This window comes from Canis lupus, chromosome 1 (assembly GCF_003254725.2).
Source record: "Canis lupus dingo isolate Sandy chromosome 1, ASM325472v2, whole genome shotgun sequence".
Classification (NCBI taxonomy): Eukaryota; Metazoa; Chordata; class Mammalia; order Carnivora; family Canidae; genus Canis; species Canis lupus.
The window spans coordinates 69,776,223-69,796,823 of NC_064243.1; the positions used below are offsets into that span (position 1 = coordinate 69,776,223).

At 41.6% G+C, this 20,601-nt stretch overlaps 2 protein-coding genes across 6 annotated transcripts in view; one reads left to right on the forward strand and one right to left on the reverse strand.

The window, feature by feature from the left end:
* The window catches only part of LOC112644574 (protein FAM240B-like), a 265,942-nt gene that overhangs the window by 45,338 nt on the left and 200,003 nt on the right, over nt 1-20,601 (reverse strand). For 2 of the 5 annotated variants that reach the window (XR_007413682.1, XR_007413680.1), the window contains exons 1-2: nt 19,946-20,020; nt 6,986-7,084 (exon numbers count right to left, since the gene is read on the reverse strand). The exons of 1 other annotated variant lie outside the window; for it this stretch is intronic. The gene's annotated coding sequence lies outside the window, so the exon portion shown is untranslated. Of the gene's footprint in view, nt 1-6,985; nt 7,085-7,252; nt 7,865-19,945; nt 20,021-20,601 lie in introns of those variants that run through there. 2 more of the 5 variants (XR_007413679.1, XR_007413678.1) reach the window with 2 other exon arrangements.
* On the forward strand, nt 7,918-19,721 carry LOC112644573 (spermatogenesis-associated protein 31A6-like). Its single transcript, XM_025423050.3, has 4 exons — nt 7,918-8,176; nt 8,939-8,996; nt 9,562-9,622; nt 9,888-19,721. The coding sequence occupies exons 1-4, from the start codon at nt 7,994-7,996 to the stop codon at nt 13,681-13,683; spliced, it is 4,098 nt and encodes a 1,365-aa protein (XP_025278835.1). The 5' UTR covers nt 7,918-7,993; the 3' UTR covers nt 13,684-19,721.

Consider the following 20,601-nt stretch of genomic DNA (forward strand, 5'->3'; position numbering starts at 1 on the left):
AAGGCTTTACATTTTATGTAATTACTGTATAATCACCTTATTTTCAATGAATTCCGTGTGGAAATGGCAAAGCAAGTTTGAAGAACTGACTTGGTTAAGTACTTTTAATCTATTACTCCTGAATAAAAGTCTCAATGAAATTGTATGCTACTTAACATTTCAAGGAGTTTTGTAAATTGGTGAAACAAATATATTTTCTATGTAGATGTGCTTGTCTGAGACTCATCTCTTGTATTACTCCTACCCTACCCCTGCCTTCTTTTTCAATGAGTCACAGAACTACCTGACAGCCAGTCAGGGATGGCTAAACAAGCTTGATTAAATTTATTTTTTAAAACTTTTTAAATTAATTAGTTAATTAGGGGACCCCTGGGTGGATCAGTGGTTTAGTGCCTTCCTTGGCCCCAGGGCATGATCCTGGAGACCCGGGATCGAGTCCCGCATCAGGCTCCCTGCAAGAAGCCTGCTTCTCCCTCTGCCTGTGTCTCTGCTTCTGTGTGTGTGTGTGTGTGTGTGTCTTCATGAATAATTTATTTATTCATGAGAGACACAGATAAAGAGAGAGGCAGAGACTGCTTCTGTGTGTGTGTGTGTGTGTGTGTCTCTCATGAATAATTTATTTATTCATGAGAGACACAGATAAAGAGAGAGGCAGAGACACAGGCAGAGGGAGAAGCAGGCTTCTTGCAGGGAGCCTGATGCGGGACTCGATCCCGGGTCTCCAGGATCACGCCCTGGGCCAAAGGCAGGCACTAAACTGCTGAGCCACCCAGGGATCCCCAATAAAATATTTTTAATAAATTAGTTAATTAATTAATTTGAGAGAGAGCATGCACAGGCTGAGGGGCAAAGAAAGCCAGAATCTCTAGCAGTCTCCCTACTGAGTGTGGAGCCTGACACAGGGCTAGATCCTAGAACCCTGAGATGGTGACCTGAGCTAAAACCAAGAGTCAGATGCTCAACTGAGTGAGCCCATCAGGTGCCCTGTTTAAATTTAAACTCTTCACTCACCTGGAATTGGTAGAGCCTCCCTCAAAACCTACTGGAACCTCCCTGAAACTAACCATGGTGTCAAGAAAGGAGATTTCTTAGGGGGGAAAAAACGGAAAAAAAGTTTTCATTTCTTTCTCTTATTTTAGCTTTCCCTAAGACACTCTCGAACTTAAATTCAATTGGGCCATGTAAATTATGTTCTTAACAGGATCTGATATTATTTGAAAATGTATGAGGATCATTTCTAGTGAAACTTAAAATCCAGAATAAAAAAAATAAAATTAGAAAAGAGCATAACCAAAACCCTCAATGTGGGCACAGGTTTTTATACATCTATAAGCTGATGTGAAATGCACACTGTCTTTCAATCTGAGAAGCATACTTATGTTCTTCCCTTTAGTAGAAGGCCTAGTTTTAAAAAATTGCCTGAGGGGGAGCGGCAAGATGCCGGAAGAGTAGGGTCCCCAAGTCACCTGTCCCCACCAAATTACCTAGATAACCTTCAAATCATCCTGAAAATCTACGAATTCGGCCTGAGATTTAAAGAGACAACAGCTGGAATGCTACAGTGAGAAGAGTTCGCGCTTCTATCAAGGTAGGAAGACGGGGAAAAAAGAAATAAAGAAACAAAAGGCCTCCAAGGGGGAGGGGCCCCGCGAGGAGCCGGGCTGAGGCTGGGGCGAGTGTCCCCAGGACAGGAGAGCCCCGTCCCGGAGAAGCAGGAGCTGCACCGACCTTCCCGGGCGGAAAGGGGCTCGCAGGGAGTTAGAGCAGACCCCAGGGGGGCGGGGATGCCCTCGGGCTCCCTGGGACACTAACATAGCACCTGTGCCCCGTGGAGAGCGCGCCACACCCCGAGGCCGAGCTCCCTGAAGGGCTGCAGCGTCCCCGGCTGGACCTGGGAGCAGCTCGGAGGGGCTCGGGCGGCGGCTCCGCGGAGGGGGCTGCGGGCCGGGAGCGCGAATCCAACAGCGCAGGCCCCGGAGCACAGGGCGCCCGGACACAGCCCAGGATCCAGCCCACCCCTAGGACAGGCAGAGGCCGGGAGGGCCCAGGACCGCAAGGACGCTCCTGCCGCGAGCTGAGCAGATCAGCGCCCCGCCCGGAGCCTCCAGGCCCTGCAGACGGAGAGCTCTGGAGCTACTGCGGGGGCTGAATCCAGGGCTCCAGAGCTGGCCCTGCCACTGTGGTTGTTCCTCCTGGGGCCTCACGGGGTAAACAACCCCCACTGAGCATTATGGTGGCCTCACTGGATAAACAGAATAAACATCACTCACTGAGCCCTGCACAAGGCAGGGAGCAGAGCAGCTCCCCCAAGTGCTCACACGTGAAAATCAGCACAACAGGCCCCTCCCCCAGAAGACCAGCTAGACAGACATGGGAAAAACAAATTATTGACCAAGCAGCACTGGAAAGTTCCGGGGAAGTCAAGGGACTTACAGTTTACAGAATCAGAGGATACTCCCCCTTGGTTTTTTTTGTTTGTTTTGTTTTTTTGCTTTTTTGCTTTGTGATTTCTGTTTGCTTCCCCCACCCTTTCCTTTCTTTCTTTTTTTTCCTCGTTTTCTTCTCTTTCTTTTTCTTTTTTTCTTTTCTTTCCTTCTTTCTCTTCTGTCTTTTTCTCCTTTTCCCAGTACAACCTGTTTTTGGCCACTCTGCACTGAGCAAAATGACTAGAAGGAAAACCTCACCTCAAAAGAAAGAATCAGAAACAGTCCTCTCTCCCACAGAGTTACAAAATCTGGATTACAATTCAATGTCAGAAAGCCAATTCGAAGCACTATTATACAGCTACTGGTGGCTCTAGAAAAAAAGCATAAAGGACTCAAGAGACTTCATGACTGCAGAATTTAGAGCTAATCAGGCAGAAATTAAAAATCAATTGAATGAGATGCAATCCAAACTAGAAGTCCTGACGACAAGGGTTAACGAGGTGGAAGAACGAGTGAGTGACATAGAAGACAAGTTGATGTCAAAGAGGGAAACTGAGGAAAAAAGAGACAAACAATTAAAAGACCATGAAGATAGATTAAGGGAAATAAACGACAGCCTGAGGAAGAAAAACCTACGTTTAATTGGTGTTCCCAAGGACGCCGAAAGGGCCAGAGGGCCAGAATATGTATTTGAACAAATCATAGCTGAAAACTTTCCTAATCTGGGAAGGGAAACAGGCATTCAGATCCAGGAAATAGAGAGATCCCCCCCCCACTAAAATCAATAAAAACCATTCAACACCTCGACATTTAATAGTTAAGCTTGCAAATTCCAAAGATAAAGAGAAGATCCTTAAAGCAGCAAGAGACAAGAAATCCCTGACTTTTATGGGGAGAAGTATTAGGGTAACAGCAGACCTCTCCACAGAGACCTGGCAGGCCAGAAAGGGCTGGCAGGATATATCCAGGGTCCTAAATGAGAAGAACATGCAACCAAGAATACTTTATCCAGCAAGGCTCTCATTCAGAATGGAAGGAGAGATAAAGAGCTTCCAAGACAGGCAGCAACTGAAAGAATATGTGACCTCCAAACCAGCTCTGCAAGAAATGTTAAGGGGGACTCTTAAAATTCCCCTTTAAGAAGTCCAATGGAACAATCCACAAAAACAAGGACTGAATAGATATCATGATGACACTAAACTCATCTTTCAATAGTGGCTCTGAACGTGAAACGGCTTAATGACCCCATCAAAAGGCGCAGGGTGTCAGACTGAATAAAAAAGCAGGATCCATCTATTTGCTGTCTACAAGAGACTCATTTTAGACAGAAGGACACCTACAGCCTGCAAATAAAAGGTTGGAGAACCATTTAACATTCAAATGGTCCTCAAAGGAAAGCAGGGGTAGCCATCCTTATATCACATAAACTAAAGTTTATCCCGAAGACTGTAGTGAGAGTTGAAGAGGGACACTATATCATACTTAAGGGATCTATCCAACAAGAGGACTTAACAATCCTCAATATATATGCCCCGAAGGTGGGAGCTGCCAAATATATCAATTAATAACCAAAGTTAAGACATCCTTAGATAATAATATCTAAGGATATTATTTGAAATTTAAAATATTATTATAATAATAACATTATAATATTATAACATTATAATATTATAATATAATATAATATAATATAATATAATATAATATAATATCCGAGTCCCGCTGTGCGCGCTGCAGCCCTTAGGGAGCTCGGCGCCCTCTCCCGGGGCGCAGGTGCCTGTTAGTGTCCCAGGGAGCCCGAGGGCATCCCCCCCTCCTGGGGTCCTACTCTAACTCCCTGCGAGCGCCTTTCCACCCAGGAAGATTGGTGCAGCTCCTGCTTCTCCAGGACGGGGCTCTCCTGTCCTGGGGACACTCGCCCCGGCCTCAGCCCGGCTCCTCGCGGGGCCCCTCCCCCTTGGAAGCCTTTTGTTTCTTTATTTCTTTTTTCCCCGTCTTCCTACCTTGATACAAGCACGAACTCTTCTCACTGTAGCGTTCCAGCTGTTCTCTCTTTAAATCTCAGGCCGAATTTGTAGATTTTCAGGATTATTTGAAAGTTATCTAGGTAATTTGGTGGGGACAGGTGATTTGGGGACCCTACTCTTCTGCCATCTTGCCCCTCCCTCCTCCTTCTTTAGCTTTCTAAAGAGCAATAGCCCCCAGTTAAACTTCAAATTTAGATAAACTTTTCAGTATAATTTCCATTCAGTATATGTCCCATTAAGTATTTGGACAATATTTGGGGCCAATTGTTAGGGATCTGAATCTAAACTGCAAAGGGCCGGCGAGCTGGGGACTGAGCTCTGCTTCCTGAGCACTTAATGCGGACGCTGCGGGAGAAGGGGGCAATTTAAATAAAATTTAAATAAATAGAATTTTTCAAACTCAACAACCAAAAAACAAATAATCCAGTCAAGATATGGGTATAAGACACTAGCAAACATTTCTCCAAAGAGGACATCCAGATAGTCAGCAGGGACACAAAAAAATGCTCAATATCACTCAGGGTAATACAAATAGGTAATACAAATAAAAACCACAGTGAGATACAACCTCATTTAGTCCAAATGTTTAAAAATAACTATTCAATAAATAACAGATATTGGTGAGGATGCATAAAAAAGGTTACCCTCTTACACTGTGAGAATGCCAATTGATGCAGCCACTCTTAAAAACAGTATGAGGTTCTTCAAGAAGTTAAAAGTGCAACTACTCTGACCCAGCAATTGCACTAATAGGTATTTTTCTAGAGGTACAAAAATAGTGATTCAAAGACACAGATGCACCCAATGTTTATAGCAGCATTGTCCACAATAGCCAAAACATGTAAAGAGCCCAAATGTCCATCGACTGATGAATGGATAAAGATGTGGTTTTGTTTGTTTTATGTTTGTTTGTTTAATGGGATAGCACTCAGCCATCAATAAATTCTTGCCATTTGCAACAATGTGGATGGATCCAGACAGTATGCTAAGGGAAATAAGTCAGAGAAAGACAAATACCATATGATCTCACTCATATGTGGAATTTAAGAAACAAATCAAATGAACATGGGGAAAGGGAAGGAATAATAAAATAAACTAAAAACAGAGATAGAGGGAAACCATAAGAGACTCTTAACTATAGGGAAGAAACTGAGAGTTGCTGGATGGGAAGTGGATCCGGGGATGGTTTAATTGGGGGGGTGGGCATTAAGGAGGGGAGTTGATGTAATCATCACTTGGTTATATATGCAACTGATGATCAGTAAATTTATCCCAGAACTAATAATACACTATATGTTACCTAACTTGAATTTAAGTTAAAAAAATTAAATGAATATATGAGTCAATTTTCCTGTTTATTTGAATATCTCTCCAAGAAGGTTTTAATTCCCTTCAATATGAAAGTAATTAAACTTACTTATGTTCAAACTATTATTAAACTATAAACTGACTTAAGTTTATAGTTGCAAATTTATTTACACTTCTTTTTTATAGCATCCTGTCAAAATGATAAAACATCAGATTATCCTTTAAATAAATTGTGATTTTGACGGATATCAGGCTTTTCAACATCAATGTTGGAGACAAGAATGGAATGGAGTAATATGCTTAAAGAGCTGAAAGAAAAGAAATTTTAAGCTTTGATTTGTATAGCCAAAATCTTTTAAATTAGGAGGGGAGGGAAAAAAGATGTTATCTGAAAAACTGTCCTCAAAAGTTTTATTTTATGTAAATCTGTTCAAAATACTCCTAGAAGAAATTGTTCAATAGGAAGAAAAATAAACTTAGGAACATGCTATAGGTGTATGGATATAAGGATTGATGTAGCATATCCAAAATAACCCAGAAGCAAAACTCCAGTAATATTCCCTTGAAATAAGGGCTGTCAAGATGGAGAAAGAAGAATTAGAGGAGGCAAGAGTACTTGCTCATTCCGCTGAGATGATATTATTAGTAACACATCAGAAACTGAGGGGAAAATTAATATAATTAATGATATAAAACCATTATGGCATTAAAAATTTTCAAATTTCAACAAACAAAACATTTGACCTATTAAGTGGGAGACACAAAAAGAGAAGAAAAAAGAAACAATAGAGAAAATATGGAAAATAATCATAAAATAAGATGGCAGAAATAAATAATAATAGAATAGCAAATTAATCAAGGTAAAAATTATCAGATAATATTTTAAATTTCAAAAAAGCCCATGAAACAAAATATATTGAAAATAAAGTAATAAAGAAAACATAGAGGGCAAATATGAATACAAAGATTTAAGTCTACATGTTGATAAAATTTTATTTTGACTTGAGATTGTTATAAAGGAGGTCACTACTTTAGCTCAATTTAACCTATTCCTAGCTTCTAGGTATAGCACATGTGCATGTATCTGAATGTGTTCCCTCCAAAATTCATATATTCAAATCCTAACTCCTAAAGAAGAGAGGAGGTAGGGTCATTGGAACATGCTTATGAGCCCTTGTGAGGGGGATTAGTGCTGTATAAAAGAGTCTCCTGATAGATTCCTACCATGTGAGGACACTGTGGGAATCCTCTATGAACCAGGAAGAGGGCCTTCACCAGATGACTGTGCTGGCATCTTGATCTTGGACTTTCCAGACTTCAGAACTGTGAGAAATAAATTTTTGTTATTCAATTCACCCTTTCTGTGGTATTTTGTCATAGAAACCCTAATTGTTTCAAAACTTATGTGGAAAATAAAAAAAAAATTAAAACTAAAACAAAAATAAAATAAAATAAAAAATCAGATCAAGACAACATTTTAAAAAATGTTACCAGTATAAAATTGTGAATTCTTAGATTTGGAAATACTGGATTGGTTTGTGAAAGGATAAGTGTGTGTGAGTGTGTGTGTGTGTGTGTATACAGCATGTCCCAAAAGTCTTCGTGCAGTTTAAAGCTGTTCTAACTTCAGAATTATGTTACAAACTTAAAAAATATCATTTGAAGGTTTAACTATTTATAGCTTTCCTACTTTGATTTATGAATTTTCGATAATAAATTGTTCTATCTTGTATATGTCTTTCTGAAGATGAGACAAACCACTAAAATTCATAAAACTAATTAAGTGCAAAAGAAATTTAAATTATGTATCCGGGGTTTATACAAGACAAAAACATATGGGAAGCTGGATTTCAGGACAAAAAAACCCCTTAAATTCTCTGGAAAATAGCCAAAATTCTAGGGTCAACCTATGATTTTCAAAGGTTATGAAAGTGGTGGGATTTAAGTCAAGATAGCTAATGGTCAAAGAGGACTTGGTAATATCTGAGTTCCAGGTGGAATGAATGGAAAATTGGCCAAAGAGGAATCTGAAGGCCTAGGAAGGTGCAGGGTTCTATGGGGCTCAATAGCGGGGGAGGGGTGGTAGTCCAGTCTGCTCCTCTGACTGTTCCCTCCCTCATTCTCAGGAACCCTTTGTGACAAGGTCACAGCTCTGTGATGCAGGCCTGGGGTTCTGTCTTCAAGTAAATTCCCAGTGCTCAGTTGCCTGAGGGCAGCAGTGCGATTCCAAAGATGGAGAATTTCTTTTCTCTGAGAAGCACTGGTACCACCTGGCTGAGCTCCAGTCCCACCTCCTGGGTGATTGATACCATCATTGCTTTCCTGTGTGGACTTGGGCTGTTTCTTCTGTTGCTCCCCTGCTTTCAGAGTAATCAGCCCTTACCACCAGCTAGGAAATATATAAACACCAGGAAGGTAAGGAAATTTTGGGTAAACCCCAAAAGAGATAATCTTTTTTTCTTATTCTTAATCCACTTTTCTAAATTTCCTTAGAGACTTCTGAGATAGGAAGTCTCAGGAAAGAACAAAACATCATCCTCCTAGGGACAAGCCAGGCCAGGCCAGGCTTTCTATCTATCCCAAGGACTCAGACCCAGAATTCAGATGTGGTAAAGGGTTCCAGGGCAAAGTCCCAAACACAGTGACCAGTGAGTGTAGACTGTATACTGAGTTCATTTTCTGCCGGAGGACAGACTCCTAAGCATTGTTTCACCATCCACTTTCCCATTCCTGTGGCAGGTCTCAGGTAAGCTCTGCCTCGGTGTCAGGGCTGATTTCAGAGCAGTGCTGATCCCTGGAGAGCCTCTAAAGGGCTAGAATGGAGCTCTGAGCTCGGGAAACAGAGTCTTATCTGATGAACCAGATAAGGACCTATATAGTTTTGGAAATGTGCGTTTCTTGAGTAGAGGAATAGTAATGAAAGAAATCCATAGTGATCTCACATAGAAAATCTACCTTTGCATTATTCAAAGAAGAAAAATTTAAAAACTATTTTTATCCACTTTAAAAATGAATAAAGGGAGAAAAAATGAGCAAAAGGAAAGATAACCACAGACCCCCATTAGATGTAGAAATGTAGAATGTAGATGTTCATATTGTTCATGGACGGTGAGCATTTGCAGACCATATATAGAAAGAAGAGAGAATTGAGTCCCAGCCCCTCGTCTTTTCTCTTAGCATCAAGTGGAGCTGAGGAAGAGGAACAGGAGTAAGAAGAAAAGTGGAGCTTTGAAAGGTAAACGTATGTCATTAGCTCTGTGTGCCCTAAGTTTTCCTCCATCTTTTGTGCCCCTGATGATCCAGATCCACAGTCTCCAAGGATGCCAGAGGCAGAGACCATCCTTCAGGAAACAGAGCCCTCAGAGAGGTTCCTCAGAAGGAGATCAGATACTATATACTTCCTAGATCCCATGATGGGAAAGAAGCTATTAGAGGCTGAAATGGGTGTTGGCCAGCAAGGGTGTGTGGGTTGTAGTGGACCAGTAATGCCTGGATTCAGAGGTGGAACCTCCAGGTCCAGCTGTAGACAAGGGGTTTAACCTTGCTCAGGTTCCTTTGTGACCCCTACCCTTTCTCCCCAACTAGGGAGTTGTGAGGGCTCCAGGTGGTAATGGATGAGAGAGTCCATTTGTAAATGACTAAGCACTCCCCTATCCTAGGCCTTGTCATCACTGTGAGGCTTTGCTCACTGATGCTTGGGCTCAGCCAACAGTCTCCCCCTAAAGGGACATTGCACTCAGCCTCTATAAGACCTTTAGGCCCCTATTTTCACCATAGTAATCCAGTTTCCTGATTTCCAGCTTGCAGAAATTGCCTGAAAGAACTGGAGGGAGCTCGCAGCCTGATTTCACTTCTGCAAGGGTAAAGAATCTTTCCCCTTCTCCTTGGCCCTCCTTTGTTCCAGAGCCTCTAATATGACCCTGGGATTACAGGGAGTCTTGGGAGGAGGAGTCATGGGAACAAGGTGTGGATAAAGCTCTGGAGTTAGGAATAGCAAGAGTAGTGTGAAGTCAGCATGGAGGCTGTGGAGGGCTGTGGGTCACAGGTGTTTACCTCTGCCCAAACTGCCCTGCCCTCCTTGCCCTGTCAGCTTCTAGTTGCAGCTTGTACCTCCTGTCTCCTGCAGCTGCCTGGAGAGGCTCCCTGACAAGGGTGGCTTTCATCAGCTCTTATGTCAAGATCCCCCTGGTGAGGTATACAAAGCAGCGCCTACTGGAGCCCACCTGCCATGTGGGGAGACTGTGGATGATGCCGCTCCTGCTATGTCCTTGTTGGCTACCCCAGTTCCTCTGACCCAGTGCCCTCTATTTCTTGGCCCAACGACCTCTTCAGTTTCTGTTCATTCCCACTCATCTCTGAGTGCTTCTTGGCCACTGGAGCCTTTTCTTCCCCTGGACAGCCTTTTACCACAGCCACTCGCTCTTTCCCCTCCCCCTCCATGTCCATTTAATTCAGAGGCCTGCCCTCCACCCCTGACAGCCTCTTCTGCCCCACAACCTCCAGACTCCATTCTGACTCTTTCTCAGTGTGACTCAATGGAACTCCCACTGGACACCATTACACAGAGATCATCTCACACCCCATGGTCAGCTTCTCCTGACCCAGTCACCTTAGGCCTTGGCCACTCAAGCTGTCCCATTTCAGCCTTGTCCTGGTGGCAAACTGCTGCCAAAGCCTTGTGTCTCTCAACTTCAACAGATTATGAGTCTCAGCAAGAACACCTTTTCCACCACTCATTAGAGGCCTCATTCTGGGGAAATCCTACTGACAGACAAGTAGGAGATGCTAATCCCTCTTTGTTCAGCTCTGATGACCAGAAGTTCCTGGAGATAGAAGTCACAAAGGGAGTCAAGATCAACATTTGGAAAGAAAAAGAAAAAGATGGATCATATCCACAACAAATGAGCCCAGACTACCACCTGAATTCTTTGGGGAGTATGTTGAAATCATTGGGTGCTGAGCCGAGCACCACAAGCCCCCAACACTTCTGGAACACAAAAAGCAAACCACAGCAGTTGCCTGATCCTCAGCAGCTCTCATATCCTAAGGTCTTGGGGCACCCTTTACAACATAAATATAATCAGCTCTTTTGGGGTCTTCCCTCTCTACACAGTGAATCTCTGGTTGCTACTGCCTGGATCTCTGAGAGCTCTTCAGCACTACAGTCTCCTTTCTTATTCAATGGAATCTCAAATACCTGCCCAGTTCAAATGCAGGCTAAATCACTGCTTTCCCAATCCAAGCCCCTGTCCCAATTGGAGTTCCAGTCTCAACCCTTGTCAACCACACCTCAATTCCAACCCCCACCTCTGGCTCAGATTCTGACCCAGGAGCATCTCCAATCTTCTCTTCCAATCTTATCACCTTCTTCTTCACCTCAAATTATGGCCTGCAAAATATCTAGCCCTACAGCCCAGGATAAGTCACAATTTCTCATCCCAACTGAGATTCAACATCCAGAATGGCCATTGCTGCAGGAGCAATTAGAAAGTGGGTGGGCTTTATCCTCTGTAATCAAAGGATCTCAAGAAGTCTTTAGTGTCTTCACTTCCAACCTTCCTGAAGACAGCCTGGTTGTCTCTATTCTTCCTGAGAATTTTCCAATCAGTCCTGAGCTCCGTAAACAACTGGAGCAACACCTACAAAAGTGGCTCATTCAACACCGTTGGGAGCTTCCCCGTAAGATCCAAGAGTCTCTGGAACTAAGACAACTTCAGGGTGAATTACCAGGGACATGTCAGGCAAAGGGCAAGCATCGACCCTCACAGCCCTCTGCATTTATAGGTAAAAGCAGCAAGGATACACAGAAAGTAGGATTCCAAATGAGCCAGGGAATGGGCAAGGGCCTGGGATATATTTTGGGGAAGGTCCCAAAAGAATTCTCCAGGAATGCAGAAAGCTCCCTAATGAGGTTTCAGGGAGTAGGCTCTGAAGAATCAGAAAGTGACGTGGGGCTGTCAAAGAGTGACTCAGAAAGTGACTTACTAAGGAGCTTAGATAAGAATCTAGAAAACATCTTGAAAGGTCATTTGGGCAGGAAATTGGGGCATGTCAGTGAGGGTTTAATCCCTGAGAGTGCACACCAATCCTGGCTTGCTGTCAACCGTGCTTCTCCAATGTCCAACACTAAAATGGAAACCAGAAATCCAGGAATCTTGAAGGGTTGGAGACCATATGTGAACACAACTCACAGGGTTTCCTTCCTTGATCCAGACATTCGAGAAGGGCTGGAAGCACATATCAAAAGATTTTGGGTGAGGCACAGGTGGGGTCTACTCCTTAAGATCCTCAAACCTGTTAATCTCTTAAAGTTGAAAAAGGTTCAACCTTTGCCCGTTCTGCAGTTTTCCTTTACCCCCTCAGCCACCTGTGTGTCTGGGTCCCCCTCAATAGTCAAGTTTGCCGAATTTCTGGGAAAACCTCCTAAGGCATGTCTGGGAAAGAATGCAATAACAGAAGAGTCAGCTGCTACCCTGAAAAGGCCTTTCCTTGCCTCTTCACCTATGTATGGAGAAATCCGGACAGGGCTGGGAGGGATCCCATCTGGTGACAACCAGGGGCCCTCAAAAGCCTCTCTGATTGGGCAGGAAGACAGGCAACCTTCTCAGTCACTCACACTCAAGTTAAGGGGCAGAACTTGGCAGAGTGGTTCTGCAGAATGCACTGAGAAGAGCAGCCTAGAGCTGAGTCCCAGTTCAGCAATGGCCAGGAATGAGCCAAGAGAGGAAAGTGGGGATTGGACCTCACAAGTCCCCTGCCATAGGGTAGCAATGCTGGATATGAACTTAGGATCCCAATATTATAGGGATGAAAAGGCCAGGGAGATAGTGGAGGCCAAGGAATCTCCTGGTCTCCAACCACAGTCTGGAGAGTCAAGCCTAAATGCAGAGGTTAGTGAATTTAAGTCCAGAGTGAAGATAAAGTCAGAGAACCAGCCTCAAGACTGTCCTACACACATGCTCTTTGATGCAGACAACTTGGCTTCTCAGGTGCCACACTATCATCTCCAGAGAGTGCCTACTGAAGACAAGATGTTATATGGCTTCATGGTGGACCAAAGGAACTGCCTAAAGCAGCAAGAACCCATGATCTCTAAACTTCGGGACTCATGGAAGAGCCATAGAAAGATGACTGACCCTACTTATAAAAGAGAGGACTGTAGGAGACTCAACTCAGGAAAGAATGAAGAACAGTTTGAGGCATTGGGGACCTCTCAAGCTGAGTGCCTGAGTCACTCTGCCCCAATTAGGAGAATAGTAGACTCTGTTAGGAGCAGATGTATCCAGCTCCTGCCAGAGAAGAAACAGGGTCCTTCCGAAAGCCTCTTCAGAAAAAGAGTAAGGCGCTTTTTTCAGTGGATTTTCCCCAATAAAAAAGTCAAAGGTCAGAATGTTTTGCAAAAATGTAGGCCAATAACAGCCTCTGCCCAGAGCCAAGGACCAGTCAAAAGCAGGTCAATTATGGCCAGTGAGACTCCCGAGGCTCAGGCACTCATGACAGCTGTTGGACAGATTCTAGAAGAGAAAATGGCAATTCACCATGGACTTCATGCCACAAAGTTAAATGAGCACAAACAGGAACTCCAAGCACCAGTATGTGGGTGTTTCTGCTACCACAGGCTTCCCTGCTACCCAGAACAAGGGAGAATAATGAATTTTACAGCCCATGGTCACCAAGCCTCCTCCAAGGGCCAGAGAAGCTCTATCAGGGAAAGGCAGGTCAAACATCGACAGACCTTAAAAAGTGTAAGATTCAAGGATGAGCAGCTGGGGAGCAACTTCTCATCCTTGCCTTCCAAGAAGACTCTGTCTCCAGTCAGTCCCTGCCAGTATGGGCCAAGGATGCCAAGTGTCCCAGGCCACCATCATCACTGCCCACGGCATTGTCTTATTCAGGGACAGATCTTGTCTAGTCAATTATAAAATGCTTCTTTAGCCCTTCCTAGTAGGAAAACGTCTCCAAGAAGAAAATTAGTCCATGTGGAGAAAATATTTTTTCTCCTTAGCACATCCAAATACTTAATATTCCCTAATATATATGTTTTACCAGAAGAGGGTAGTATGGTTGCTTTTGTTTGCGCTATGCTTGGTGTATGCTTTGGCCTCTAGAAGGGAGGGGTATGAAGAGTGTTTGGCAGTGCGTATTGTAGGCTTGCACCTTATCCTGAATTCTTTCATTACACATTGTTTTCATGATACTGTCATTATACAAACAAAAACTACTCCAAAAAGATGAGAAATACCTATGAAGGCATTACCCCAAGATCTGTTCAACTTATCTTTCTCCTGCTTCTGTTCTACTTTGAATTTTATACAGCTATAGTGGGTAAGTTTACAGAGGCATCAGAGGGCTGGACTTTACCACTCAGGCTCCAGCAAGTGTCAGAACCAAGTGGGTTGAAGTTTAGAAGAGGCTACTGAGCCTTAAGTTCAGAAGCAGAAGAAATCTTGTCGACACTTGAATCTCTTGGTGAAGAATAGATGATATATACTCTTGAGAACCCCTTCTCTCTCTGATGAGAGATAGGCCCTATGAACCCCTCTTAGCTTAGCTTTAATGAAATGTACAGTGTCACCTTCAACCTCTGCCTTTCATGTACTTTTAATGATGAAGATGACACTTCCAGCTCTATGTGTGTGTGTAAGTAGGGGATCATCAGGGAGGTTGCTGAGGGCTGTGTTCACCTCTAACCTAAATGAATATTCAAGAGTCATATACTTTCCCTCTGTTCCTTCTAACAGAGAAGGAGTTCTGGGTTAATGGAACAGGAGTGTTTGTGTGTAGTAATTATTTTATGGATGAACACTGTGGGATGTGGGAGACAAATTGGGAATGTTGGACCCAAAGAAGAAGACAAAGTGGCACATTGTGCCCATAGTGTGCAGTGAATGAAGAGCCCCTTGATAGTCCGTCTATAGGTCCGGAGAGAAGAAAAAGTTAAGGACCCACTGTGTCACCATACCCATTAGGGCCTCCACCCTGCTCCAGCTCTAAGATCACAGACCTAGAAAAGCCACCTTAAGTCCAAAATAGATGGCCAAATTTGTAGATGTAAAGCAAATCAGGGAAGGTTAATCTAATAACATATTTAATAAGCTTACACACCATCACCTCCTGAATTCTAGAATGGATGACTTAATAATAGGTGGAAAGGTCAGGACTAGGAAATCTTGGGATGTGACTCCCAGTATGGTGACCTTTACTTAAAACCATGGCCTAAAGACTGCTCTTCAAGGAGTGGTGGGGACTTAAAAGGCCCAGAGAATGGCCTGTAATCATGTAGTAAGTATTATCTGGCTCCAAGTTCCTGCTTTCTCCTGAGCCCAGCAGAAGAAGCCTTCAGACAGGATTTATCAAAGGGAGTTGGGGAGAGCATGTAGGTGACCCAAAATTGGAAGTGCAGTCCAGGAGTAGTCTACTGTTTTTTCCACATCTACCACAGTCTTCCTCCTCCCCTGGCCTCTATCCATATGGGAAATCAGGGAACTGAGAAATTTGTCCAGAGTTAATCTGTGCTTTGTGCCACACATGGTACACAATGTACATAGCTGCAGAGGGCATCATTCCCATGGTAGAGAGTGTTGTTCCAGGAGATATCCCTGATCTAGAGGACAATAGGAATGGACCCTATCCCCCATGCCTGTCAGGAAGCCCAACATTTGGGACTGGGACCTGGGGTGGTGGAGCAGATTGGGTATAAGCCTGCTTGTGTCGCTGGTTTCTCCTTGAAACCAGATCTTGCTTTTGGGCCCCATTTCCTGAGGCAGCCTCCAGAGTAGATCCAGCAGTAAAAACAGGGCCAAGACCTGTGGGAAGGGAGTACCCTGGGGCTCTTGGGATCTCAGGGGAGGGTGGTATAGAGTGGGAACCTTGATCCTGGTGCTGTTAGGTCCTCTAGGGGCACTGAGAGATGAGTTCTGGGACTGGAGTGGGGGCTAGATGTGGACATGGCCCCTGCCAGAAGTGCCACAGACAGGGATGCTGATGGATCAGCAAAAAAAAAGAAACAAGTGCCTTTGCCCTTTTGTGGCTCAGATTTCCATAAGGTGCAGTAAGGCCAGAAATGGAGACACACAGATATACCTCCCAACAGAGATAACATATAGATCTTATAGAAACAACTTTTAACAGAGATCTCTCAGATAGACACCTTCCACAGTGGATATCATTTGCCCCAGTGACCTCACACTGAGACCTCACATAGGGAGCTCATGTTGCCCCACAGATCCTCAGACAGAAACCTAGCACAGATTTCACAGACTTTCCAGAGACCTGATGGCAAAACTCTCAGAGACATCCCAAAGGTACCTTCCATACAAACCTCACACAGAGACCAACACTCAGAGACCTCATGTAGCCTCAGAGAGACTCACACAGAAACCTCACAGAGAGACTTCATCTACACACAGTACACAGTGATCATCTACTGCCTCACAGAGACTTCACATTGAGACCTTACATAGATAACCCACAGAGATTCGACACACAGACCTCACAGAGACCTCACATCCATTTTTCAGAATCTTAAGCAGGCAACCATTGACAAGTCCTTCTTGGTGAATATGAAACCACTTATCAAACTGGCAGCACAAGAGGGATTGTCAGTTGTGCCCTCTTGAGAGCCTTAAAACATTGTCAATATTACACTAATTGGGGTTCTCTGGGGAAATGTTTGGGAATTTTTGTATTTTTATAATATTATTGGCTCTGAACAAAAAATTACCCATTCTACATATAGATTTGCAAAATTAATTTCTACAAGTGTTCATTAACTTGAGAATGAAAAATTTTAAATGCAACTAAAACAGTCTCCAATGAAAGAAAATATCTTATTTGTCCAGTTTTAGTTATTATCCAGCTAAATGGTGTCACTGTCACATTTTCTTTATTCCCTTGGGGACAAGGCCTGAACTAGAAATGGCTTATTTATTTATTTTGGAAATATAATAAACACCTGTAACAAATGGACTCTAGAAATGAAATAAACCAGAAAAGACACATCTGGACTCACACTTGCCTTCCAGAGGTCTGTGTAACTAACATATTAGTTTGCACTTAACAGTTTGCATTACGTTTATGGGGTTTTATTTTTTAACAAGTTAATAATAACAAGGATTTTTCACATATAAGTCAAATTCCTGGTACTATTCCTATTATATCATCTAGCAAAATTATACTTCTGAATATTATTTTATTCCCTCAAATTTAGTACTCTTTTTACTGTTATATTATTATAGTTAATAATTAACATAGTCAAAATAACAAGCTATTGAGAGGGATTAATTTTTAATTCTGTGAAATTCACATTTTCTAAGACAGGCAGTCAAGATCCACTTTATATTATTACAGGGCTAACAAGGAACACATTTCTTAAAATGAATTTGAAATACTACAAAATATATGTCTACTTTTGAGCTGTACGATGGTCTAATAAAATTACTGAGAAAGACGTCAATATATCCATCTGAATTGTTAGTCATTTAATCAATATTTATATTATAATAAATAATGAAAAGCCTCACATATATCCAGCACTTTCCAAAGGGTGGATTGCAATGAGACTACATATTTCTCACTGTTTACATATTTCTCACTCAATACAACCTATTGTCCTTGATAAAGTTTCAATGACTACTGTCAAGCATTAGTCACTGGTTAAGTCTCTCAGATTTTCCATTGAGATGATGACATCATAGTATATTCCTTCTCTAAGAGGTGCAGGGCTGATAAAAGAGCGGTTTTGGCTTATTTCACCAAGAAATTCACTTTTTATTTATAATTAAATAATTTATAACTAATTTATAACTATTAATTTTTCAACTTTATTCCTTTATGATGTTATTGAATCATAAAATGGTGGAATGTGGTCATGGATGTCATCTAATATTCTATCAAATCATCTTTTACAGTGCAAGTTACACAGATAAATTTATTGATCAGAACAAAATGGGTTCAATTAGGAAAAGTTTATAGTGGAAGATATCTTTTTCAAGTTCACTATTTTAACCATGTTAAAATAAGTGATATTCTTTAGTCTTTTGAATTAAAATTGTTCAGAGTGGCCAAAAAGTCTGGAAACATGAGAAATGTCCATAACAAGTAGTTTGTTGCTATATCATGTTGAATGTGTTGTTCTTCACTAACAATTCACAGTTCAATACGCTGTGCAAAATTACAATGAACAATACGCATTAAAGAAACGTTTGCATCAGTCATTGCACATTCATCTGTCATATGTTGCTTCAGATTTGTGTGTTTTCATGGAATAAACTTGCACATTTCCTAAGAATAAGAAATCAAGGGGGAATCAATCTATTTAAAATATATTAAGTTTTCCAGACTCCATGGCCAGCTTTTATTTTTAGTAATATTCACCTATCTTAAATTTTTTTAACAAGTTTTGCCATTTATATATTTCCAGAAGAAATGGATATCAAAAATTAGAGAAAACAACAAAAAGAGATCCCTTTTATTTTCAATAAATTTTACATCAAACATTTTGCTGAAAATGAAGTGATCCTTAATCTATAGATGACATACTTTTTACATGATAATTTATATTATAAATTTGGATTTACAGTAAATTTTTTTGTATATTTTTTATTGGAGTTCGATTTGCCAACGTATAGTATAACACCCAGTGCTCATCCTGTCAAATGTCCCCCTCAGTGCCCATCACCCAATCACCCCATTCCCCTGCCCACCTCCCCCTTCCACTACCTCTTGTTCATTTCCCAGAGTTAGGAGTCTCTCATGTTTAAAATAAATTTTTATTTAAAACTAGCCTCCTGCTGATTTCAATATATCAGGCACTCTAGAACACAATGCATAGTAGATGATGACTTCTTAATACTTCAAGGAATAAAGATCTTTTCCAAAGTAGTGGTTCTATAATATTAAGTCCTAACAGAGATTCCTCTTGATAGATTATACTTTTAGTTTTATTTGTTTTATTACGAACTAAAATATAGAGATATATTTCTGGTAGTGTTCCCAAGTATATACAGCTACTATGTCTTGGGCATAGTAGGGAGCATTCAGATCTAGATGACCTAGGGGTGTCATAACTGCTGCCTTTTATTTGAGGCTGATTCATAATCATTTCAGGTACAAGAGTCATCTTTCATCGTGTCCCTAGCCACGTGGACTGCTGTATTTTCATTTTTATTTTATTTTATTATTATTTTTTAATAATAAATTTATTTTTTATTGGTGTTCAATTTGCCAACATACAAATAATACCCAGTGCTCATCCCTTCAAGTGCCCCCCTCAGTGCCCGTCACCCATTCACCCCCACCCCACGCCCTCCTCCCCTTCCAACACCCCTAGTTCATTTCCCAGAGTTAGGAGTCTTTATGTTCTAGTCTCCCTTTCTGATATTTCCTATCCATTTCTTCTCCCTTCCCCTCTATTCCCTTTCACTATTACATATATTTCCCAAATGAATGAGAACATATAATGTTTGATGGAACTGGAGGGTATTATGCTGAGTGAAATGAGTCAATCGGAGAAGGACTGCTGTATTTTCAAAACAGCTGCAAGTCACCTTCCTTATTTTTATTTATTTATTTATTTATTTATTTATTTATTTATTTATTTGTTTATTTATTTATTTATTTATTTTTTTGTCACCTTATTTAGTTTGCTGCTGTGCCCCCTCTCTGCCTGAGCTGGTCAGGTATCACTGGTTGTGGTAACCTGAAAAGCCCATTTTCCCAGGAACTTGCACTCTGTGCTCTTGCACAGACACATTGTACCACGGATGTGCAAGTGGTGCTGGTGAAAATTTCAGATAACTGGGATCCCTGGGTGGCGCAGCGGTTTGGCGCCTGCCTTTGGCCCAGGGCGCGATCCTGGAGACCTGGGATCGAATCCCACGTCGGGCTCCCGGTGCATGGAGCCTGCTTCTCCCTCTGCCTATGTCTCTGCCTCTCTCTCTCTCTCTCTCTGTGACTATCATAAATAAATAAGAATTAAAAAAATAAAATCTTAAAAAAAAAAAAAAAAAGAAAATTCCAGATAACTGTCAAATAATGCATGCAGACCCAGTAGATGAGAATTTAGAAAACCCTAACATCTTTTGTAGGAAATGTGGATTATGTAGCTCTTTGATTCTAAGCATTTTTGTGTGTTAGCTGGCCTGCTGGATCTGGGGAAATGCAGCTGATTTTAGAGTTTCTCACCCTCATCCACTGTAGTGTATCTTCAGTTCTTCTTTTTCTGACTCTGGAACATGGAATCAAAAGCATCTGCTCCCTGTAATTTAATAATATTTACAATGTGTTTATAATGATAAACTAAAACTCAGCTATCCTCAGTTCAGGTATATCTGATATTTCTGAAAGAGCATCACTAAACTTTTTATCTCCACCACAATTTTTATACTAGTAACACTTCACATAGCTATTTACTGTGTCAATTTATTTTATAGAGTCCATAAGTTTTTTTTGTAGAATGTAGTCCCTGGAATCCACCTACTGGGTCTGCTATTTGGGCAAGTAATTTATTGTCTAGATTGACAAATCTTATAAAATTGTATTTAATAAAATTTTAATTTATAAACTGTTATTTGCTTATTTTATGAAATTGGTAAATCTAGGGATTTAGTCTGAGTTGTTTTTTATAATACTGGTACTTAACCTAAAATATTTGCTAATTTTCATTTTTAATATATATCACAGAATATTAAGAATTTAGCTGTGGAGATACCAATATATTTGTTGGCTTTTTTCATTTTGTGTAGTTATTTTTGTATCAAACCTCTATTACTGCACAGCATAAAAGAAAGTTTGTTCCTTGGAAAACATCAACCTTAAGGACTTACTAGGTTAAGGCTTAG

Bases quoted from the DNA above. Each gene is read 5' to 3' on its own strand.
- LOC112644573 (XM_025423050.3), top strand. From the start codon at position 7,994: ATGGAGAATTTCTTTTCTCTGAGAAGCACTGGTACCACCTGGCTGAGC. The intron at 8,177-8,938 runs GTAAGGAAATTT...CTTTTCTCTTAG, and splicing joins AATATATAAACACCAGGAAG to CATCAAGTGGAGCTGAGGAA. The intron at 9,623-9,887 runs GTAAAGAATCTT...TGTCTCCTGCAG, and splicing joins CTGATTTCACTTCTGCAAGG to CTGCCTGGAGAGGCTCCCTG.